The 19,558-nt window shown below is 34.8% G+C and overlaps 1 protein-coding gene across 1 annotated transcript in view; it reads right to left on the reverse strand.

Annotated features, from left to right (window-relative positions):
- LOC128641727 (uromodulin-like) overlaps positions 1–16,997 on the reverse strand; it is an 89,534-nt gene extending 72,537 nt beyond the window's left edge. The window contains exons 1-5 of the mRNA XM_053694252.1: positions 16,847–16,997; positions 13,761–13,999; positions 4,444–4,566; positions 1,898–2,081; positions 708–850 (exon numbers count right to left, since the gene is read on the reverse strand). Coding sequence (XP_053550227.1) covers positions 708–850; positions 1,898–2,081; positions 4,444–4,566; positions 13,761–13,999; positions 16,847–16,961 — 804 coding nt within the window. The 5' untranslated portion in view covers positions 16,962–16,997. The remainder of the gene's footprint in view (positions 1–707; positions 851–1,897; positions 2,082–4,443; positions 4,567–13,760; positions 14,000–16,846) is intronic.
- Positions 16,998–19,558: the final 2,561 nt, after the last annotated feature.

The raw sequence follows: 19,558 nt of genomic DNA on the forward strand, positions 1-19,558 counted from the left end.
CATCACAGATAATAGTTCCGATTGTAATGATAACGAAACTGCAATATCTAGTTCCTTTGTGACTCTTAAAAACCATAACACAAAATATTAAGAGAAAGATAGATGATAGACAGACATACACGTAGGTAGATAGATAGATGATAGACATACAGATAGATAGATAGATACAAACAGACAGATGGACATATTGATAGAAGATAGATATAAAGATAGACAGACAGATAGATAGATAGATAGATAGATAGATAGATAGATAGATAGATAGATAGATAGAGACAGACAGAGAGACAGACAGACAGATAGATGATAGATAGATAGATAGATAGATAGATAGATAGATAGATAGATAGATAGATAGATAGATAGATAGATAGATAGATAGATAGGTATAGACAGGCAGATGAGTATAGAGAGTGGTACATTCTTAGATATAAAACTTCATAACTTAATATTGAATCCATCTTTGGAAGAGACACAATCATTATCTCTCTAGTCTAGAATTAGAGTTGTTGCCTTGTCTAGAAAATAGTACCAGCCATGCTAATTAGCATCATTTTGCATAAAATAATTATACAGCATATTTATTTCCTGGGTGGCAACCCTATACAGAATAAATATAAACACAAATAAAATGTCAGACAGACAAATAGGTAGATTAGATGATAGATAAATTATGTAGATAAATTAATGTAACTTTGGCTTTATACTTTACCTGTTAGTCCCTGCACTCGTATAGAATAAGGACCTCCCGCATATCCTTCTATACTCCAGTTACCAATTATTGGATATTTCAGAACATATATGGCACCCCAAACTTCCGACACTAGAATTTTTGGTGTTTCATAGACTCCTGAAAAATAAAAAATGTATTTTCAAATCATCCTCCTTTTAATGCAGATTATAACTGCTAAATTATTGAAGAGATTAGCTATTAATTCTGAGATTTTTAGTCTTTGTTTTATTTTTTCAAATGTTACACATTCATATAAACATAAAATCAAATATCAGCTTTCAAGAATTTGCTCACTATTGGTATGGGAACCACTGATTATAGTGGTGCCAGTATTACATCTGAACTGGAAATAACAATAAGTGACCAGGATAATGAAGATATAGGTCATTACAATTTAAAACCTAGTATCTTGGATAATGTTAATTACTTTTACATAAAAAAGAAGACAAGTTTTTTTTCACTCCATTGGTACTTCAGTATATATCTTTGCATCCCTTTATACTGAAATAAAGAATCATTTTAAAATGTACAACAGAAGCCCATATAAACAGCACCCTCTCGCTTCTCCTGTTATTATGTTCCAGGATGAAACTTTCTTATTGAATGCAATTAAAGGGACATGAAACCCAAAAATGTTCTTTGTGATTGAAATCAAGTCTTACATTTTAAACAACTTTAAAATGTATTCAGACTTGCTTTATTCTATTTGCTGAAGGTGCAGCTATGCACTACTCAGAACTTACTGAACACATTGGATAAGCCAGTGATAAGAGGTATATATGAGCTGCCACCAATCAGAAACTAGTTCATAGTAGTGCCTTGCTGATATTGAGCCTACACAGGTATGCTTGTTAAGACAGGATATCAAGAGAACAAAGCAAATTTAGTAACAGGAGTAAATAGGAATGCTTTTTTTTTAATGAATGCTCTATCTGAATTATAAACGTTTACTGTCCCTTTAATTGCTGAATCTTGTTGATTATTATATATTTCAGTTTAGAAATATAGGTTAAGGGAAAAGACTGAAACACTGCTGAGAGGAGGACATGTGAGAATGTTCTTTTTTTAAGTATTTTTAAAAAAAATTCTTACATTAAAAATGATGGTATATCTTATATGCAGGTGCATCTTATATATTAAAAAACATATGGTTTTCATACTTACCATTAGGATTTAAAAAGTTAAGAAAATATATAGATCCATCAGTGGTCACTAATACAGATGAATAATTCTGATTAATAAAAACCTTGTCTGAAAAACTGCCAGCATAAGCATTATCGTCTCTAGAAAACAATCTGGTTGAGCTATTGAGAGCTGTTGAAAGGATGGTCTCCAAGTAGAAAAATACCTGAAAGAGATAAATAATATAACTCTAGCACAAGATTAGAAATGCATGGGTTGGTAAATCCAAAACCAAACAACTTAATCAGAAAACCAGTGGTAGTTCATCAATCTTTTTTATTTTATTTTTTTAATAGTGGGGGCTAACACTTAACCTGCAGAGCATCGTGCTTAGACAGGAAGCTAGAGACAAAGGGTAGGTGATCTAACATTGACCAGATCAAACATAAAAAAAACTTTGCTGTACTTAGGGTATTTTCTAAAAAAAAAAGGGTTTGTTCCTACAAGATGTGAGATGTCACCCATACAAAGTAATAGAGCTCACTGGGGCCCTGATATTCAAAACCTCTCTGCTCAGGTGAGATGATGTCAAATGATCCTTCAACACTGCGAGATCCCTAGTGAAATTTTCCAAAGGCAGATATTGCTTTATTTCTCCAAGGGGCATTCCCTACATTTCTGTATGTGAAGGAGAGACAAGCCCAGTGCAATATAGCTTTGCATGACATGACAGTTCTGCTGCATTTACACTTTGTTCCTCATATTTTTTATATCACTTTACACTTCAGATTACATTTTATTACATTTGAACTTTGCACTTTCTATTTTGGGGCCCATTTATCAAGTTCTGTACGGAGCTTGAAGACCGCTGCTCCATAACCTATCCACCTGCTCTGAGGAGGTGGACAGACACACAAATCAACCCGATCGAATATGATCTGGTTGATTGACACCCCTTGCTAGCGGCCATCTGCAGGGGGCGGCGTTGCACCAGAAGTTCCCAGGCCTTCCATAAATAGGCCTCTTTGTATTTTATTTTGTATACAGTAGTGTATTTAGGATTATGATTTTCCAAATTCTGATTGTGCCTTCACAGTTTCTGTGTAACTTTAACAAATTAGGCTCATACTTTGTATATTTATGTGTATCTACTCAAAGGAACAATCTAAAGTGTAAAGCAAACTAAAATACAAAGCAGAAAGTGTAACAAAAATCTTATATCATACAGTGCTGTATTGCAGTGGGTTTGTCTCTCCTTCATTTATAGAAATGAGAGAGATTGTGTAGTACTGGAGAGTTCCACTCTTTGGGGCCCATTTATCAAGCTCCGAACGGAGCTTGTGGGCCCGTGTTTCTGGCGAGTATTCAGACTCGCCAGAAACAGAAGTTATGAAGCATCGGTCTAAAGACTGCTGCTCCATAACCCTGTCCGTCTGCTCTGATGAGGCGGACAGGAATCGCCGGAAATCAACCCAATCGAGTACGATCGGGTTGATTGATACCTCCCTGCTGGCGGCCGATTGAGAGCTGCTGGAGCAATGTTAAATGTGGAGAGCGTATTGCTCTCCGCATTCAGCGAGGTCTTGCAGACCTGATCCGCACTGTCGGATCAGGTCCGCAAGACCTTTGATAAATAGGCCCCATTATCTTTTGAATATTAAATGAGTCAGCCTCTATGAAGTCAGAACTGCAATTTCTCTCCAAGCTGGAGAACCTTTGAATATCAGGGCCTGGGAGTTAGCAGGGAGTAGGGGGCACATTTTAAAAATGTAATAGTGGATAAAATACAAATCAGATTACCCTGCTTTCTGTATATAGCATATTAAAGTTGCCTCTTTTTTGTATACAAATGTTTTTCTATCTTGGTAATGTGCTTAGTGTATTTTAACACAATCTCATCACCTTTCAGTTTAAGAAATAAAACTATGAGATCTAAAGAGGCCAAAGGAGAATATGCCAGACCTCACAGAGAACTTTCAGCTATGCCCAAAGAACACCCCTTTTCCACCCAAAAGAGAAACAGGGTATTTCTTTTATGAATTTCGCAGTATTTTTTACATGTATTGTTTTCTTACAATTTCTACTGTTTTCCTTAAAATGTTTTCTTTTTCCAGATTAATTTTAACAAAATTATTATTTTTCCATATTTTTATTTTTAAATAAAATGCATTTTTACATATTATTTTGTGCATATTTAAATCCTATTAAATACAATTTTTTACTGAGTGTTTTTATTTCAATATTCATTTCAATATTAATTTTATAGGATTTTCAATTTTTGTGAGAACTATTGTAATATATACATCTCCTTACAAGACACTGCTTTAAAAAACTGCCTTTAGATAAATCTAACAGGGGCATCATACTACTGGTTTCTTAGAGGAAATTCTCCTATTTTAAATGATTCCCTTTGCTGGGTCAAGCACACAGCCGAACAGGGTTGATAGTCTTAAAATGACATACTATAACAAATCATTTTTTTATTATGGTTCTTTAAATCCCAACTAAAGTCAAGCTAGACCATTATTGTTAAATACATAACATAGGGAGAAATGCACAAAATTATTTTTTTATGTAACTTTACTTACTTTACCAATGTCTGAAACGCCAACTTGGAAAACATGACCAAAGCTCATTGATGATACTTTTCTGTAGACCATGAAGTTAGGGTTAAATATACTTGAGCAAAGTCCAGTCACCACGAAGATGACCTAGAAAAAAAAGTCATAATTTATTTTTAATATTATAATTGTGATATTTGAGAACATAAGATTGTAGATGGATTGTAGATGGAGAAAACAGATAAGTTTTTTTTTAATCTCCTGTCATAATTTTTACATAAAAGGGGTTGATCAAATCTTGTACTTACATTTTGAACATCAGAAATATAAGGGTTGATCAAAGTCCTTTAGAAAACTGTATCAACTGATTTTTCTAAAAACAAAAACGCCATAAACTTTAATGATGTTTTTCTGCTGATACATTTTTCTAAAGGATCGTGATCAACTCCATTGTGAGTGTGTTTTTCAAGTGATCACAATCACACACTGCTCAACGCAACAAAACACAATTGTTATATGCACACAAAGTGACAAGGGCACTATAAAGGCAATCTCCTCTGTTATGTAAATTATAAGATACTTTATATATCTGTGTCAATTTCAGTTTTCTAACGGAGGAGTGGTGCTAGCATTTAAATTGAACATGCAAACAACTTGGGAACAAAAGTCCCTGAAGAGAAATGCTTTGTTAGCACTCTTTGCCCAGACTAATTGTAAAGACAGAAAATGCTTAAAATATAACTTTTATTTGAACTTTTTAACAGATGGGTGAACACAACAAATTAAAATCTCTATCATGAGCAATTGTGACGTATGAATATCTGCAAGTCCCTGGCTTATTATAGGCTATTTGGCCTTCTACTATTGTTAATGTATCAGGTGACACTGTAGTGTTAAAACCTTCTTCTATATACAGGATTGCCTCTTTGTTTGTGAGTTAGAAAGATCTGTAGAACCTCTATCTCAGTCTCCTCTGAGTGATATCTATTTTTGGGTAGTACTGGATTTATACCATACTTTCCCCAATTCTATGTATATTTGATGTAACCTTTAGTTATAACTTGTCGTATTTATACATGAAATGGTTACTTATGTGTTGTATGTGGTTGGCGTCCACGCTGGTATTATATATTTTTAGTTAGATTTGCTATTGGCGCTTTGCCCCAATGTGTGTTCTAGTGTCCCCAGTGTTAATGAATCCACAAAATATTATATACTATTATCAAAAAGTTTACATCCAAATTGATGCTCTACATGAGTTGCTTGTGTATAATGTTGTTACATAACTTGTGTTCATTAATTACGCTAGTATTGTGATTCACCAGCGCTCCCAGTATTGCATCAAAGTTCACATAAATGCTTTTGGCCTTGCCAAAGCAGCTATTGCACAAATTGTATATTCGAGCAGTGTTGATACATACATACAAAATGTTATATACTATTATCTAAGTAGCTTACATCTAAATTAATCCACTGTATAAGTCGCTTGTGTATAATATTGTTACACTACTTTTGTTTAACTAATTGCGCTAGTATGGTAATTCAACAGCGCTTACAGTATTATATCAAAGTTTACATAATTGCTTCTGGCCTTGCCAAAGCAGCTATTGCACAAATTATATATCCAGGCAGTATTGGTATCATTATCGTTGCCCTTGCAAGAGCAGCTATTACACAAGTTATATATCTGGGCAATATTAAATGTCATTGCCCACTTGAGGACTGGAATAACAATTTATAGAGGTGCCATGATTTTTTTCTCTAAAGAAGTACGCTGTTACCTATAACATTGCGTTATCTCCGTATATAGCAATTCTATTAATATTGGGTGTTACACGTACCCTTGTATTTTAACATCAACTAAGCTCAGATAGATTTAAAATCTCAACAATTGGGACCCCATCGTCCCACTCAACCCCCCAGTCCACAAGTGGGCAATGACATTTAATATTGCCCAGATATACAACTTGTGTAATAGCTACTCTTGCAAGGGCAAAGATAATGATACCAATGCTGCCTAGATATATAATTTGTGCAATAGCTGCTTTGGCAAGGCCAGAAGCATTTATGTAAACTGTTATAATACTGTGAGCGCTGTTAAATTACCATACTAGCGCAATTAGTTCAACAGAAGTAGTTTAACAATATTATACACAAGAGACTTATACAGTATATTAATTTAGATGTAAGCTACTTAGATAATAGTATATAACATTTTGTATGTATGTATCAACACTGCTCGAATATACAATTTGTGCAATAGCTGCTTTGGCAAGGCCAGAAGCATTTATGTAAACTTTTATGCTATACTGGGAGCGCTGGTGAATTACAATGCTAGCGTAATTAATGAACACAAGTTGTGTAATAACATTATACTCAAGCAACTCATGTAGAGCATCAATTTGGATGTAAACTTTTTGATAATAGTATATAATATTTTGTGGATTCATTAACACTGGGGACACTAGAACACACATTGGAGCAAAGCGCCAATAGCAAATCTAACTAAAAATATATAATACCAGCGTGGACGCCAACCACATAACACACATAAGTAACCAATTCATGTATAAATACGTCAAGTTATAACTAAAGGTTACATCAAATATACATAGAATTGGGGAAAGTATGGTATAAATCCAGTACTACCCAAAAATAGATATCACTCAGAGGAGACTGAGATAGAGGTTCTACAGATCTTTCTAACTCACAAACAAAGAGGCAATCCTGTATATAGAAGAAGGTTTTAACACTACAGTGTCACCTGATATATTAACAATAGGAGAAGGCCAAATAGCCTATAATAAGCCAGGGACTTGCAGATATTCATACGTCACCATTGCTCATGATAGGGATTTTAATTTGTTGTGTTCACCCATCTGTTAAAAAGTTTTAAAAAAAAGTTATATTTTAAGCATTTTCTGCCTCTACAATTAGTCTGGGCAAAGAGTGCTAACAAAGCATTTCTCTTCAGGGACTTTTGTTCCCAAGTTGTTTGCAACACACAATTATTATTTGTCTAGTTAATCACATAATTTCTAAATTCAAAAACAAAAGTGTCGGAAATAGTGACAAACAAAAAGGAGATTTGTGGGTTTAGAGATTACATTATAGGATGAAGGGCCTGTGTGTTGGTCCATCCCTTTGAAAAGTTTGTAGTGATGCTTATAGTTGAAATGTGTGCAGTTAGCCTTTTGTGCTCCAAAACCATAGATATATATTTGTGTATGTATTGTAACTGGGGGATTTGAACAGGGAGATTACCAGTTCTGTAGGCATATGTGTTTGTTGAGTTACTAACTTGAATCATTTTTGTTTGTGTAAAAGCGTTATTATTTTTTAACTCTAATTCATTGAGCAGGTAGTGTTTGTATCTGGTGACATTGCTTTCTAATATCACACAGTAAGACAGGGGTAATTTCAGTGTGTTTTGCCCATGTGTAAAACCAATATTCTATTCAAAAACATTTTGGGGTACTTGTTAACAATTAGAAAATAATTGTCCTGATTTTATTAAGTCCTTTTACCTGTTGAATTCAATGGGGCCTACAGGGAGTGCAGAATTATTAGGCAAGTTGTATTTTTGAGGATTAATTTTATTATTGAACAACAACCATGTTCTCAATGAACCCAAAAAACTAATTAATATCAAAGCTGAATAGTTTTGGAAGTAGTTTTTAGTTTGTTTTTAGTTATAGCTATTTTAGGGGGATATCTGTGTGTGCAGGTGACTATTACTGTGCATAATTATTATGCAACTTAACAAAAAACAAATATATACCCATTTCAATTATTTATTTTTACCAGTGAAACCAATATAACATCTCAACATTCACAAATATACATTTCTGACATTCAAAAACAAAACAAAAACAAATCAGTGACCAATATAGCCACCTTTCTTTGCAAGGACACTCAAAAGCCTGCCATCCATGGATTCTGTCAGTGTTTTGATCTGTTCACCATCAACATTGCGTGCAGCAGCAACCACAGCCTCCCAGACACTGTTCAGAGAGGTGTACTGTTTTCCCTCCTTGTAAATCTCACATTTGATGATGGACCACAGGTTCTCAATGGGGTTAAGATCAGGTGAACAAGGAGGCCATGTCATTAGATTTTCTTCTTTTATACCCTTTCTTGCCAGCCACGCTGTGGAGTACTTGGACGCGTGTGATGGAGCATTGTCCTGCATGAAAATCATGTTTTTCTTGAAGGATGTAGACTACATCTTGAAGGATGTAGTCGGACTGGAGCTCTCTGCCCTTTACCAATCCAGCCACGGGCCCATCCATCTGGCCCATCAAGACTCACTCTCATTTCATCAGTCCATAAAACCTTAGAAAAATCAGTCTTGAGATATTTCTTGGCCCAGTCTTGACGTTTCAGCTTGTGTGTCTTGTTCAGTGGTGGTCGTCTTTCAGCCTTTCTTACCTTGGCCATGTCTCTGAGTATTGCACACCTTGTGCTTTTGGGCACTCCAGTGATGTTGCAGCTCTAAAATATGGCCAAACTGGTGGCAAGTGGCATCTTGGCAGCTGCACACTTGACTTTTCTCAGTTCATGGGCAGTTATTTTGCGCCTTGGTTTTTTCACACGCTTCTTGCGACCCTGTTGACTATTTTGAATGAAACGCTTGATTGTTCGATGATCACGCTTCAGAAGCTTTGCAATTTTAAGAGTGCTGCATCCCTCTGCAAGATATCTCACTATTTTTGACTTTTCTGAGCCTGTCAAGTCCTTCTTTTGACCCATTTTGCCAAAGGAAAGGAAGTTGCCTAATAATTATGCACACCTGATATAGGGTGTTGATGTCATTAGACCACACCCCTTCTCATTACAGAGATGCACATCACCTAATATGCTTAATTGGTAGTAGGCTTTCGAGCCTATACAGCTTGGAGTAAGACAACATGCATAAAGAGGATGATGTGGTCAAAATACTCATTTGCCTAATAATTCTGCACTCCCTGTATTTATTATGGTGCGTCTGGATATGATCCGATATAGCAGATCATGTCCGCTGCACATCGATAAATGCCGAAAGCATACGCTCTTAGCATTTATCATTGCACCAGCAGTTCTTGTGAACTGCTGGTGCAATACCGCCCCTTGCAGATTCGCGGCCAATCGGCTGCTAGCAGGGGGTGTCAATCAACACGATCGTATTCGATCGTGTTGATTTCTGCTGTTTTCTGTCCGCCGCTGTCCGCCGCTGCTTCATAACTTCTGTTTCCGGTGAGCCTGAAGGCTCACCGGAAACACGGGAAGGTCCATATGAAGCTTGATAATTATGCCCCAATAAGTGAAAAATAGAAACAATTCAATAAGTGAAAAATAGAAACATAGAATCAGAATTTGAAGGTAGATAAGAACAAAAAGGCCCATCAAGTCTATCCATGTCACTTACGCAGTGTAAACCTACTGATTTCTTAAAATAGCACAATTTTGTGTGTCCCAGGCATTCTTTATTCTTTTAAAGTCCTTGTGTTTGCCACCTCTATAGGAAGTTTATTCCATGGTGTCCATTTATCAAAGGCCGGGCAGACATTTACACCTCTGTCTGTTTGGCATCACAGTTAGTGGGAAGCAATATGCTCTCAGCATTAATCATTGCATAAGCCAATAACTCCGGTTGGACAAGTCAAGGGGAATTGAAAAATGCCAATTAAGAGTTGGCGTAGTAGGTTAAGAAGTAGCGACTCCAATGCTGCATTCATAGCTTCTTAAAAGGAGCCATGTAATTCAACCACCCTGTCTGTAAAAAACTGCTTCCTCACATTTCTCCTAAACCTGCAATCCACTAATTTAAGATTGTGACTCCTTGTTTTGGCATTTTCTTTTTTTGTGGAAAATGCTTTCAGCTTCCACTTTATTAAGTTCCTCTATATATTTGAAGGGTTTGATCATGTCACCATGCCTTGTAAATGTGTTGCTAAGTTTAAAGAATATGTATTGTAATCAGCCAAACAGGGTTGGCACATGTTATGTATAAGGTCATTTTTCACCAAACCGATGAAAAAAGCTGCAAATAAACAATGAAAATGGATGATTGTAATCTCATTTATACCCTAAACAGCTCATCTGCATATGTTAATATACTGATATAATTATCCAACTATATATAGTGGTCAACCCCCAATTTATCTATTTATTTTTAGATATGCAATCTAAAAATTTACCAGTAAATCAAATATTTTAAGGAGTGATTGGTGAACATATTCAACAAACTAAGCTACCAACATTTCAAACGCTTGCCAAAAATTTGAACATTAACCTTTTCAGTTAGGATTATTAGAACTTGTATAAAAAGTTATAAAACTTGTTTTAAAAGATATAGTCCATATAATAAAATCAACATTTGAACTGAAGGAATATGGTATTCAGATGTTGATTCTCTAAGACTGAAAGGGACATTAAAAGGGTCTTTTGTACCAAAATGTTCAAAACAGCCAATAGGATGAGAGCTACTGAAATCCTATTGGCTGTTCAAATCAACTTCAGTGTACGGCGGTGACTGTATGAAGAGGATGGGATCGGCTTTCAGGATAGCTCCGTTCAGTGCCTCCGGGATGAAGATAGAAGACATCCCCAAGATGGATAAAGGTGTCGCCGCCTGAATGAAGACTTCTCACCGCCTGGATGAAGATGGATGTCTGGACTTCAGGAACCGTGAGCAGATTTAATGGGGTTAGTGTTAGGGTGGGCGGCAGATTATGGGTTAATAGGTTTATTTAATAGTCGCAATGTGGGTGGGCAGCAGATTAGGGCTTAATAGGTTTAATATAGTGTGTGCGATGCGGTAGGGTGGCGGTTTAAGGGTTTCTAAGTAGTTTATGGGTGTTAGTGTACTTTGTAACACTTTAGTTATGAGTTTTGTGAAACATTTTTGTTTTGCAAAATCAATAACTACTGGTCTCAGATGGCGGTATGGATCGTGTTGGTATAGGCTGTAATGCAAGCATTTTAGCAAGACCGCACAACCTATAATACCGGCGCTATGAAAATCCCACACAAAAACGTCATTTTTTTGAGTGCGTAATGGACGTTGCGTTACAGGCTAAAATGCTTGCGGTATAGCTATACCGACAACTCGTAATATGCGTTCCTGGCCATTCCAGCGTAATGGCCATTTTTTCAGTGTTAAAAGCCGTACTGCACCGTAACGCAAAACTCGTAATCTAGGTGTATGTTTCTAATGCATGTTCATCTAAGGGTTATATCATAGCAGTCCTGGTGCATGGCTAGAGGTTCCTAGGCTCTCACTAGTATCCCCTTAGTAGAGGTAAGCATTTCTGTACAGGTTTTAGGTGGCCCTGTTTCATATAGGGAAAGAAAGGACAAAAGAACAGAGCTACTAAACAGCATGCTGGGTGGCAGGGAGCTGATCATGCAAAAATAATATGACTTCACAGTTTTTAAAGAATTAAAACATTTTTCAAACCGAACACACAAAGAATGAGAGGAATATATATATATATATATATATATATATATATATATATATATATATATATATATATATATATTTATATATATTTATACATGCTTCCCAATGCGGATCTGCCCTCTGTGAGTCAGCCACCTGAAGGTTCTGTGTATTATACAATCCTCACCAAAAACAGGATCCAGGCAGGATTTTTTCAAAAACAGGGGTCAATATATATATATATCCTCAGTGAATAAATCCTTTACAAACAAAGGAGTGCTTATGTAACATATAAAAAAGTAAATGTAGTCTTTGGAATGATTCTAAACTATGTTTTGCTCTTCCAAGTCAAATCACAGGGAATATAGAGGTGTCACAGTTAGCAACTCTCACCAAGAGATTTCATGGGAGTTTTTTGTTGTTGTTGTTGATTTGATTTAAAGTGAAGGAAAACTTTGATGAATGAAAGCCCGTTTTTTAAAAATACTATTAAAAACAGGGGCATTTTCATTCATCAAAGTTTACAAAGCAGCCACTTTGATTAAAAACTTACCTCTTTTCTTTGCACAGCCAGAGCAGCTTCCCCCACCCGGAGATCCTCTCTACACATGTCATCAATGACTCATCCAGCTTCCTCCAATCACGGCTTTCCCCCCAGGGTAGTCATTGCCTGAGGCCATGTCGTGATTGAAGGAAGCTGGATTAGTCATTGCTGACGTGTGAAGAGAGGATCACTGGGTGGGGGAAGCTGCTCAGGCTGTGAAAAAAACAAAGGTAAGTTTTTAATCAAAACGGGTGCCTTCTAAACTTTGATGAATGAAAGTGCCCCTGTTTTTAATAGTATTTTTAAAAAACGGGCTTTCATTCATCAAATTTTACCTTCACTTTAAACTTAATTTCAGGATCTCTATTTTTATATTTCAGAGTTAAATGTTGTTACCCACACCAAAATGCATAATATGTTTTAACATTACCGTTATGTCATCTAATTAGCTTCATTAACTTTCTGGGTTCCTACTTGTCTTTTTAAAAGGATTGGAAAACTCAAAGAGAAAAAACACTTATTTTTCTTGTTCAAACATAAAAAAGGTAACTGATTCTTTGAAAAGCACTAATTTTTAAAAATGTAACAAAAATCACTCAGGCGATTTACTTTTTTTTTTTAGTTAATATTAAAGTGATTTGTAAATCCTAGCGTTTGTGACAAGCTAGGATTTACCCATGCAACAAATAAAGGGGACTTCCTTTTTTTTGTCTGCAGCGTTTGCTGAGCACCTCAGGCCGTCCACGGCAGAGCGCTATTTTTCAATGCAGTAATCTAAGTCAATAGCATGCTAGATATCCGGCAAAATGCCATTTGGGCTGCATAGCTATTGGCTAAGAGGTGGAAATGTCACCTCATTGAAATAATAGCGTTCTGCTGTTGGCGTCCTGAGGCGCTCAGCGCAGCATATGCTACAGACAAATAAAGGAACTTTTGGCATAAAGTATTTTATACTTCATGACTGAAAGTCCCCTTTATTTGTTGCACTGATAAATCCTAGCGTTTCACAGACGCTAGGATTTACCATCACTTTATGATTAATTATTGTGATAGATTTGAGCAAAATGCATGATTTCAATTAAACATTATGATTGTGTAAAAAGACAGGCTTCTGACAATACATTCTAACAAACTTAATTTACAGAAATTCATGCACCAAGCAATTTCATATCTATTCTTTTTTATGAATCATTTCATTAATTATATTAATTTTAAGAATCTCAACATCGGCCCTTAAAAAGTAAATAATAGATAAACAGACAGACTTGTACAGAATTATTGGATTGGCTTAATCGATAAAAGAAAATCATATGATGAATAGATTACAAATATATTCTAATTGAAAATATAAACATTCCCCACAGTATGACATACCTGTGCTTGTTTCTTTTCCAAGAGAAGAGCAATATTTCTCATGGTATTTGCATGATTATAATCCTTAGCAGAAGCATCGGTTAGCACTAATACAAATGAATTGTATGGTGAATTTGTTAGAGCCAGCTCTAGTCCACTAATTGCCATTTCTGGGCAGTCACCTCCACCATCAATGCTTAGGTTATTAAATAGATAATTAAATTCTGTTTTTGAATAGGTGGTGCTAACAGGTCCCACACCTGTAAAATATGGTTACACTGTTAAAACTTAAATGAAGAGATCAACCTTTATCATATGACGACTTTGATGATAAGTGTAGCGGAAAACTATTAGTTTCATTGGGGCCAATTTATCAAGGGCCGAATGGTCCCTGATGTCCCTGTTTCCGTGCGAGCCTTCAGGCTTGCAGGAAACAGCTGTTATGAAGCAGTGGTTTTAAGACCGCTGCTTCTTAACTGGTCCGCTGCCTCTGATCCTATACGATCAGGTTGATTGACACCACCTGCTAGCGGCCGCCCCCTGCCGTGAATCTGCAGGGGGCGGCATTGCACAAGCAGTTTACCAGACCTGCTTGTGCAATGTTAAATGCCGACAGTGTATGCTGTCTGCATTCAGCGATGTCTGGCGCACATCATACGCTACAGCGTATCATGTCCGCCAAACTTTGATAAATCGGCCCCATTGTACATAAACATCACTTAAATGCAATCAATAGTATTTCTATTTTTGTGCTCATATTACAAGTCGTTATTTTTTATCCCTTTGTGCAAAGTTGGATCGGGTGAATGTGCTAAATCCCTCATACTGAAGACTTCTATTGTAGCTTTAGTAGAGTTTTTCATGTAGCTCTCTGGAATTATTAATAATTGTTTAGTCCAAGTCCTAATGCGCTACAAAAAAAATGTCAGCCATGTTGACATGCTTTGCTTAAATGATTTAAATACCCACTTGTAATACTAGTTTGTGTATTATTCTTTGTGTAAGTCCATGCAAAATATTACACACCCTGTGCTATTGCTTGCACTCTACTTGTAATCTAGACCAAAATGTATTTTTAATTATCTGGAGATTCATTTAAAAAAAAAAAAAATTAATTAAAAAATCAAAAATACGTGAAACGATGGAATTTTTTTTTTTTAAAAAAATCAGCATTAAAGAGACAAAATAGTTAAAAATAAAGAGCTCTTTGTTGTTAAAGTGGTTTATTATTTGATAAAAGGCATTCTTAAAATGTTTTTAATGTTACAATAAACTAACAAAATAGGGCATATTGAATTCCACCCCAAATTAAACTATAATAGAACTATTTTAGTGTGCCAGCTTCAAAATTAAGCCAAGAAAGTTTTGAGATGCTAAAGTTAATTGTTATTTTTAATGCTTTATACATCTTTTAGGAAGAATTACATTTCTGAAATATATTCAACTATTTATTTAACTCCTTGATTTCCAAAAAGGATTGCAATGACTTGCAGAGAAAAACATTGCAACTCTTTCTGGAAGGGAAGAAGTTAAACTAATTGTTTTTGAATCACTTCTAGATCTTGGCTATTTCCTCTTTTATTCTTTTTCTTAAAAACAATTATCTAAATGAAGTACTCTGTACCTTTAATATATAAAATATATAAAATAAAAGTAATTTCTTCCTCCAAGTAATATTTATTATTTTATTTTTTTTGTAATGTAATATATACGGTATAGGTGTTTTCCAAACTGAAAACTGAAAAAGACATAAGCTTTATAAAGGAAATACTCAAATGCATCAAAGCATTTTCCTATTAGTGCATTTTCATATTTCCTCAAAGAGATTATATTATATAATATTTTTAGTTAGCTCTGACCTGGCAGTGCACTCCTGTTCCAGAGCTAAAAACTGTCTATGTTCAGCTCATGATGAGCAGTTTACTGCCGCTCTGAAACTAACTTTAACTATGGGTTTACAGGGGTTTAACACATCTCTATAGATAAGCAAGAGCACAATAATACAAGTATCTAATGCATTAGACAATGTTCTTATTACAACCTTGTGCCCCTTTAATCAACCATAGAATTTTGTTTATTTTTGTTTTATTAAAGCTTTTAAATACAAATATACAATTCCTCTTAAGGACACACAACACTTCCCTAATATAATAACACTAATATCCAAGGCAACTTTGCTCAATTTTGCCTGTTCATTATTGTCCACAAAGAAAAACTTCTTGGGGAACATTTTTGTTGGATGAGTTAGGTCATCTGGCTCAGGGCAAGGGGTAAGGTGGGAGCCATGGTGAAGATGAGGCATTATTGCTGAGATTGCCTCCGTCAGTGCGGCCATAGTGAATTTTAGTCTCATAGGGCCCACAGTGAATTTTAGACTCATGATAGCCATTACAACAGATCAATATCCGTGCATAGTTACTGGCTACACATAATAGTGAAAAGAATGAGATATTAGTATTGCACAACAGCTACAAAAAAAGTAATGGCTGTCACTATTATTTGATAGCTGTCACAAAATGGCTCTGATTGCATGTGAACTGCATGTGAACTTTAATTGATAGAAATAGTACAGATTCTGCAGCGCTATAAGCATAGGTGGTATACAAGCTGACATTTATAAGGGATCAAATGAGTAGAAGGCCCTGCCGAGAGTTGCACTGTTATAGTCGGCTCTTATGCGGGTGATCTACAAACAGCTGGGCTCATAGGCTTACATGCTAAGGGGTTCAAGGGGATAGTAATGGAGTTAGGAAAGGTTAGTGTAGGTTGTATTCTTCCCTGAACAGTAGAGTCTTTAGGGAGCGCTTGAAGCTTTCAAAACTAGGGGAGAGTCTTGTGGAGCGAGGCAGAGAGTTCCACAAGATGGGAGCCAAAGAAATAGGGATATATCTGTATAGTGAACCTATCACTACAAAAGTGCAGCCCATTTTTTCACAACAGAGGCCATATAAAAAAAAAAAATTATCCCAGGAGCTAGTGTTCAAATAGTTAAATTCTGTTAACTGAAACAAAGTCAAATAGGTCTCAACTGACAAAATTCAAAGAAACAGTTTTTAGCAGTTGTTGAAAACCTATATTGCTGGTCAAAAAATATTCAAATATATTACCTGGGTCATTAAATTCCACCATTGTATATTGCCGTACTCCACATGGCAGTCGCAGGGACACACTTTCCAGAAGCCAGCTGTTAGCTAATTGTAGCTCCTGAATGGAACTCCCCATTGATCCAGTTGTATCCACTAAGTAGGTTAGTGATGCAGATTCTACAGAAATAATACTTTGTTCAAAAATAAAGTTTCAATATAAACTTAATCATTTGCACTTGACTGGAGAAAAGTCCACAGATCGTTTTGGGTCTTATAATTTATTCTTGACAGTTAATTTGATTTAGCACTTTATCATATGTACTTATACTCCAATTAACTTCATAGATTGTAAAGTATTATAGGAATTATTATGAAACAGTCACCGGTTGACTGAGAAACACATTGCTTGGTTTTATACTTGTTTTAATAAAGTAAGTTTTGCACTTACTTCTTGCCTTTATACCATTTATTCTGCTGCACACCTGACTTTTGGTGGATTATCTGCTACTGGGATATTGTATCCTACTATTTTGGAGTTTGAGTCACACCGGAGGTCAGTCTGCTGTGTAACTGTTAGATTCCAGCCTGCTCAACTTGCACCAAGAGGGGTGCTTCACTAAATGTGTGTAAATGTCTTATACATTATCTCACATCTAGGCCACGTGGCGCTTATCTAGGCCACGTGGCACTTCTGTTCCTTTATATTCTCTGCAGATTGCTGATCTTGGCCTTGGATCCGAACACAGACAGGTGCCTTGACCTGTATTTATTATTCATCACTGGGTTCTACTTTTAATACCCTCCCTTTTTGATATAGGGGACTTAAACACTTTCTTTATATCTACTGATTGGATATTTTTAATTTTTTGCAAAGGTTTTTTTGCTTCAGATATATTGCAATATTGTATATTATATTGTTACTTAGTAGTATCATTTATACATATTATTTAACACACTTTATTTGTTGCCCAAGGGTACCCCCTATATATATTTCTTGTATTATAGGAATTAGAGCACTGATTGTGTTGTCTAGACTTATTGCATGATATTTTCTGTATCATATATTCAATACAGTCCCTCTATAGAGCTCTAGAAATAAGGATTATCATTAATATTATTTTATTTTAAATTACTAAGGCATGCACAAAAAAGGCAAGTGTACATTATAATTATAGGAAATATAGAAAAAAAATTCTGGCCAATGTTCAGAAGTTGTTATCACCCAAAAAATAGCACACGGTTGTGATAAACCAATTCATTTTATATATTATATATTGTCCAGTTCTGTGGGTGGGTAGGGTGGAGGTGTATTTTTATTTGCTCTGTAATATTTTTTATATTCTGTCTCATCATTTTATTTTTAAAAAAAATCAAATATTTGAGTAGGTCATAAGGGCATCTACATGTTTTATTTTCAATAAGGAAGCCATAATTTTAATTTTTTGTTAACAAATTTAATTTTGATTTTATTTTTGTTTCAAAGCTACACTGTAAACACCTTAACAATGTATAACACAAGATTAAATTAAACTTAGTGTTTCATAGGTACCAATAAAAATAAATAAACCTAAATTGATGCATAATAATAATAATAATCTTTTAAGGTTTTTTTTAGATTTTCCCTAGGTAATTATATATATATATATATATATATATATATATATATATATATATATATATATATATATATATATATATATATATATATTTAATTAGGGTTTTGTTAATTATGATTTGTTGATTTAAAATGAATCTAAGTGCATATAGAAAGCTGTGAAAGTATATATAAATTGCACTTTACCTGTCCCATTTTTACATATTTTGCTTTCATCTGTATATGGGGTTTCTGTTGCATTCTTGGTATATGGGATTTCTGCTGTATTCTTGGAATCTGGGATTTCTGTTATTCTAACAGCTGCACAAAAAAAGGAAAATAAAAAGTTATGTTTCTTCCCAAATACTCAGAAAAATACTAAAAATAATAGTGTTGGAAATTCAGCACTTCATTTGTTTGAATTGTATTCATTTTTGTAAGGGAGACGCTTGACTAGTTTGTAATGGTTGATAAAATAATTACATCAATAAGCAGACAAGATATTGTCAAATCGGCAAAAGAAATGTGTTTAAATGTTTTCTATTAAAGTTTTGGTGAATTGTTAAGCTTGAAAAAAAATATGTAATTAAACATATCTGCATGTTTATATTTCCTCCTTGTGTTGCATATTTTATATTTTCATTTAATCTTGGAGAAAAATCATCTTTAACATTCTGTTAAATTTATGTATTTGCACGCTATTTATCTAGATATCTCTTCAACAAAGAATAACAAGTGAATGATGCAAATTTGATAATAGCAGTAAACTGGAAACTTTTAAAAAATTGTATTTACTATCTGAATCATGAAAGAAAAAGTTTGTGTTTCATGTCCCTTTAACTATCAGTGAATAATCTGTCCTTACGTACAATTTGTCCGCAAGCATGTACTTTCGTAACACGGTTAAATAGTTCCAGGGGTTTAATGTCTCTGTATTCATTTTTTATATATTAAAACCTTAAAATGCTTTATAAATTACTCACTACTAGAATGTGACCCAACAAAACAGCGTGCAAGCAGGAGCACTAGAACGACAGGATACATTTCTCGTTGCTTTTGATATTTTGTCATTTACTAGAAACAAGAAATATAAAAAGTCAAAAGAATGCATTAAAAACAACCTCAACAAAATAGATATG

The sequence above is a fragment of the Bombina bombina genome, chromosome 11 (genome assembly GCF_027579735.1).
Source record: "Bombina bombina isolate aBomBom1 chromosome 11, aBomBom1.pri, whole genome shotgun sequence".
NCBI lineage: Eukaryota > Metazoa > Chordata > Amphibia > Anura > Bombinatoridae > Bombina > Bombina bombina.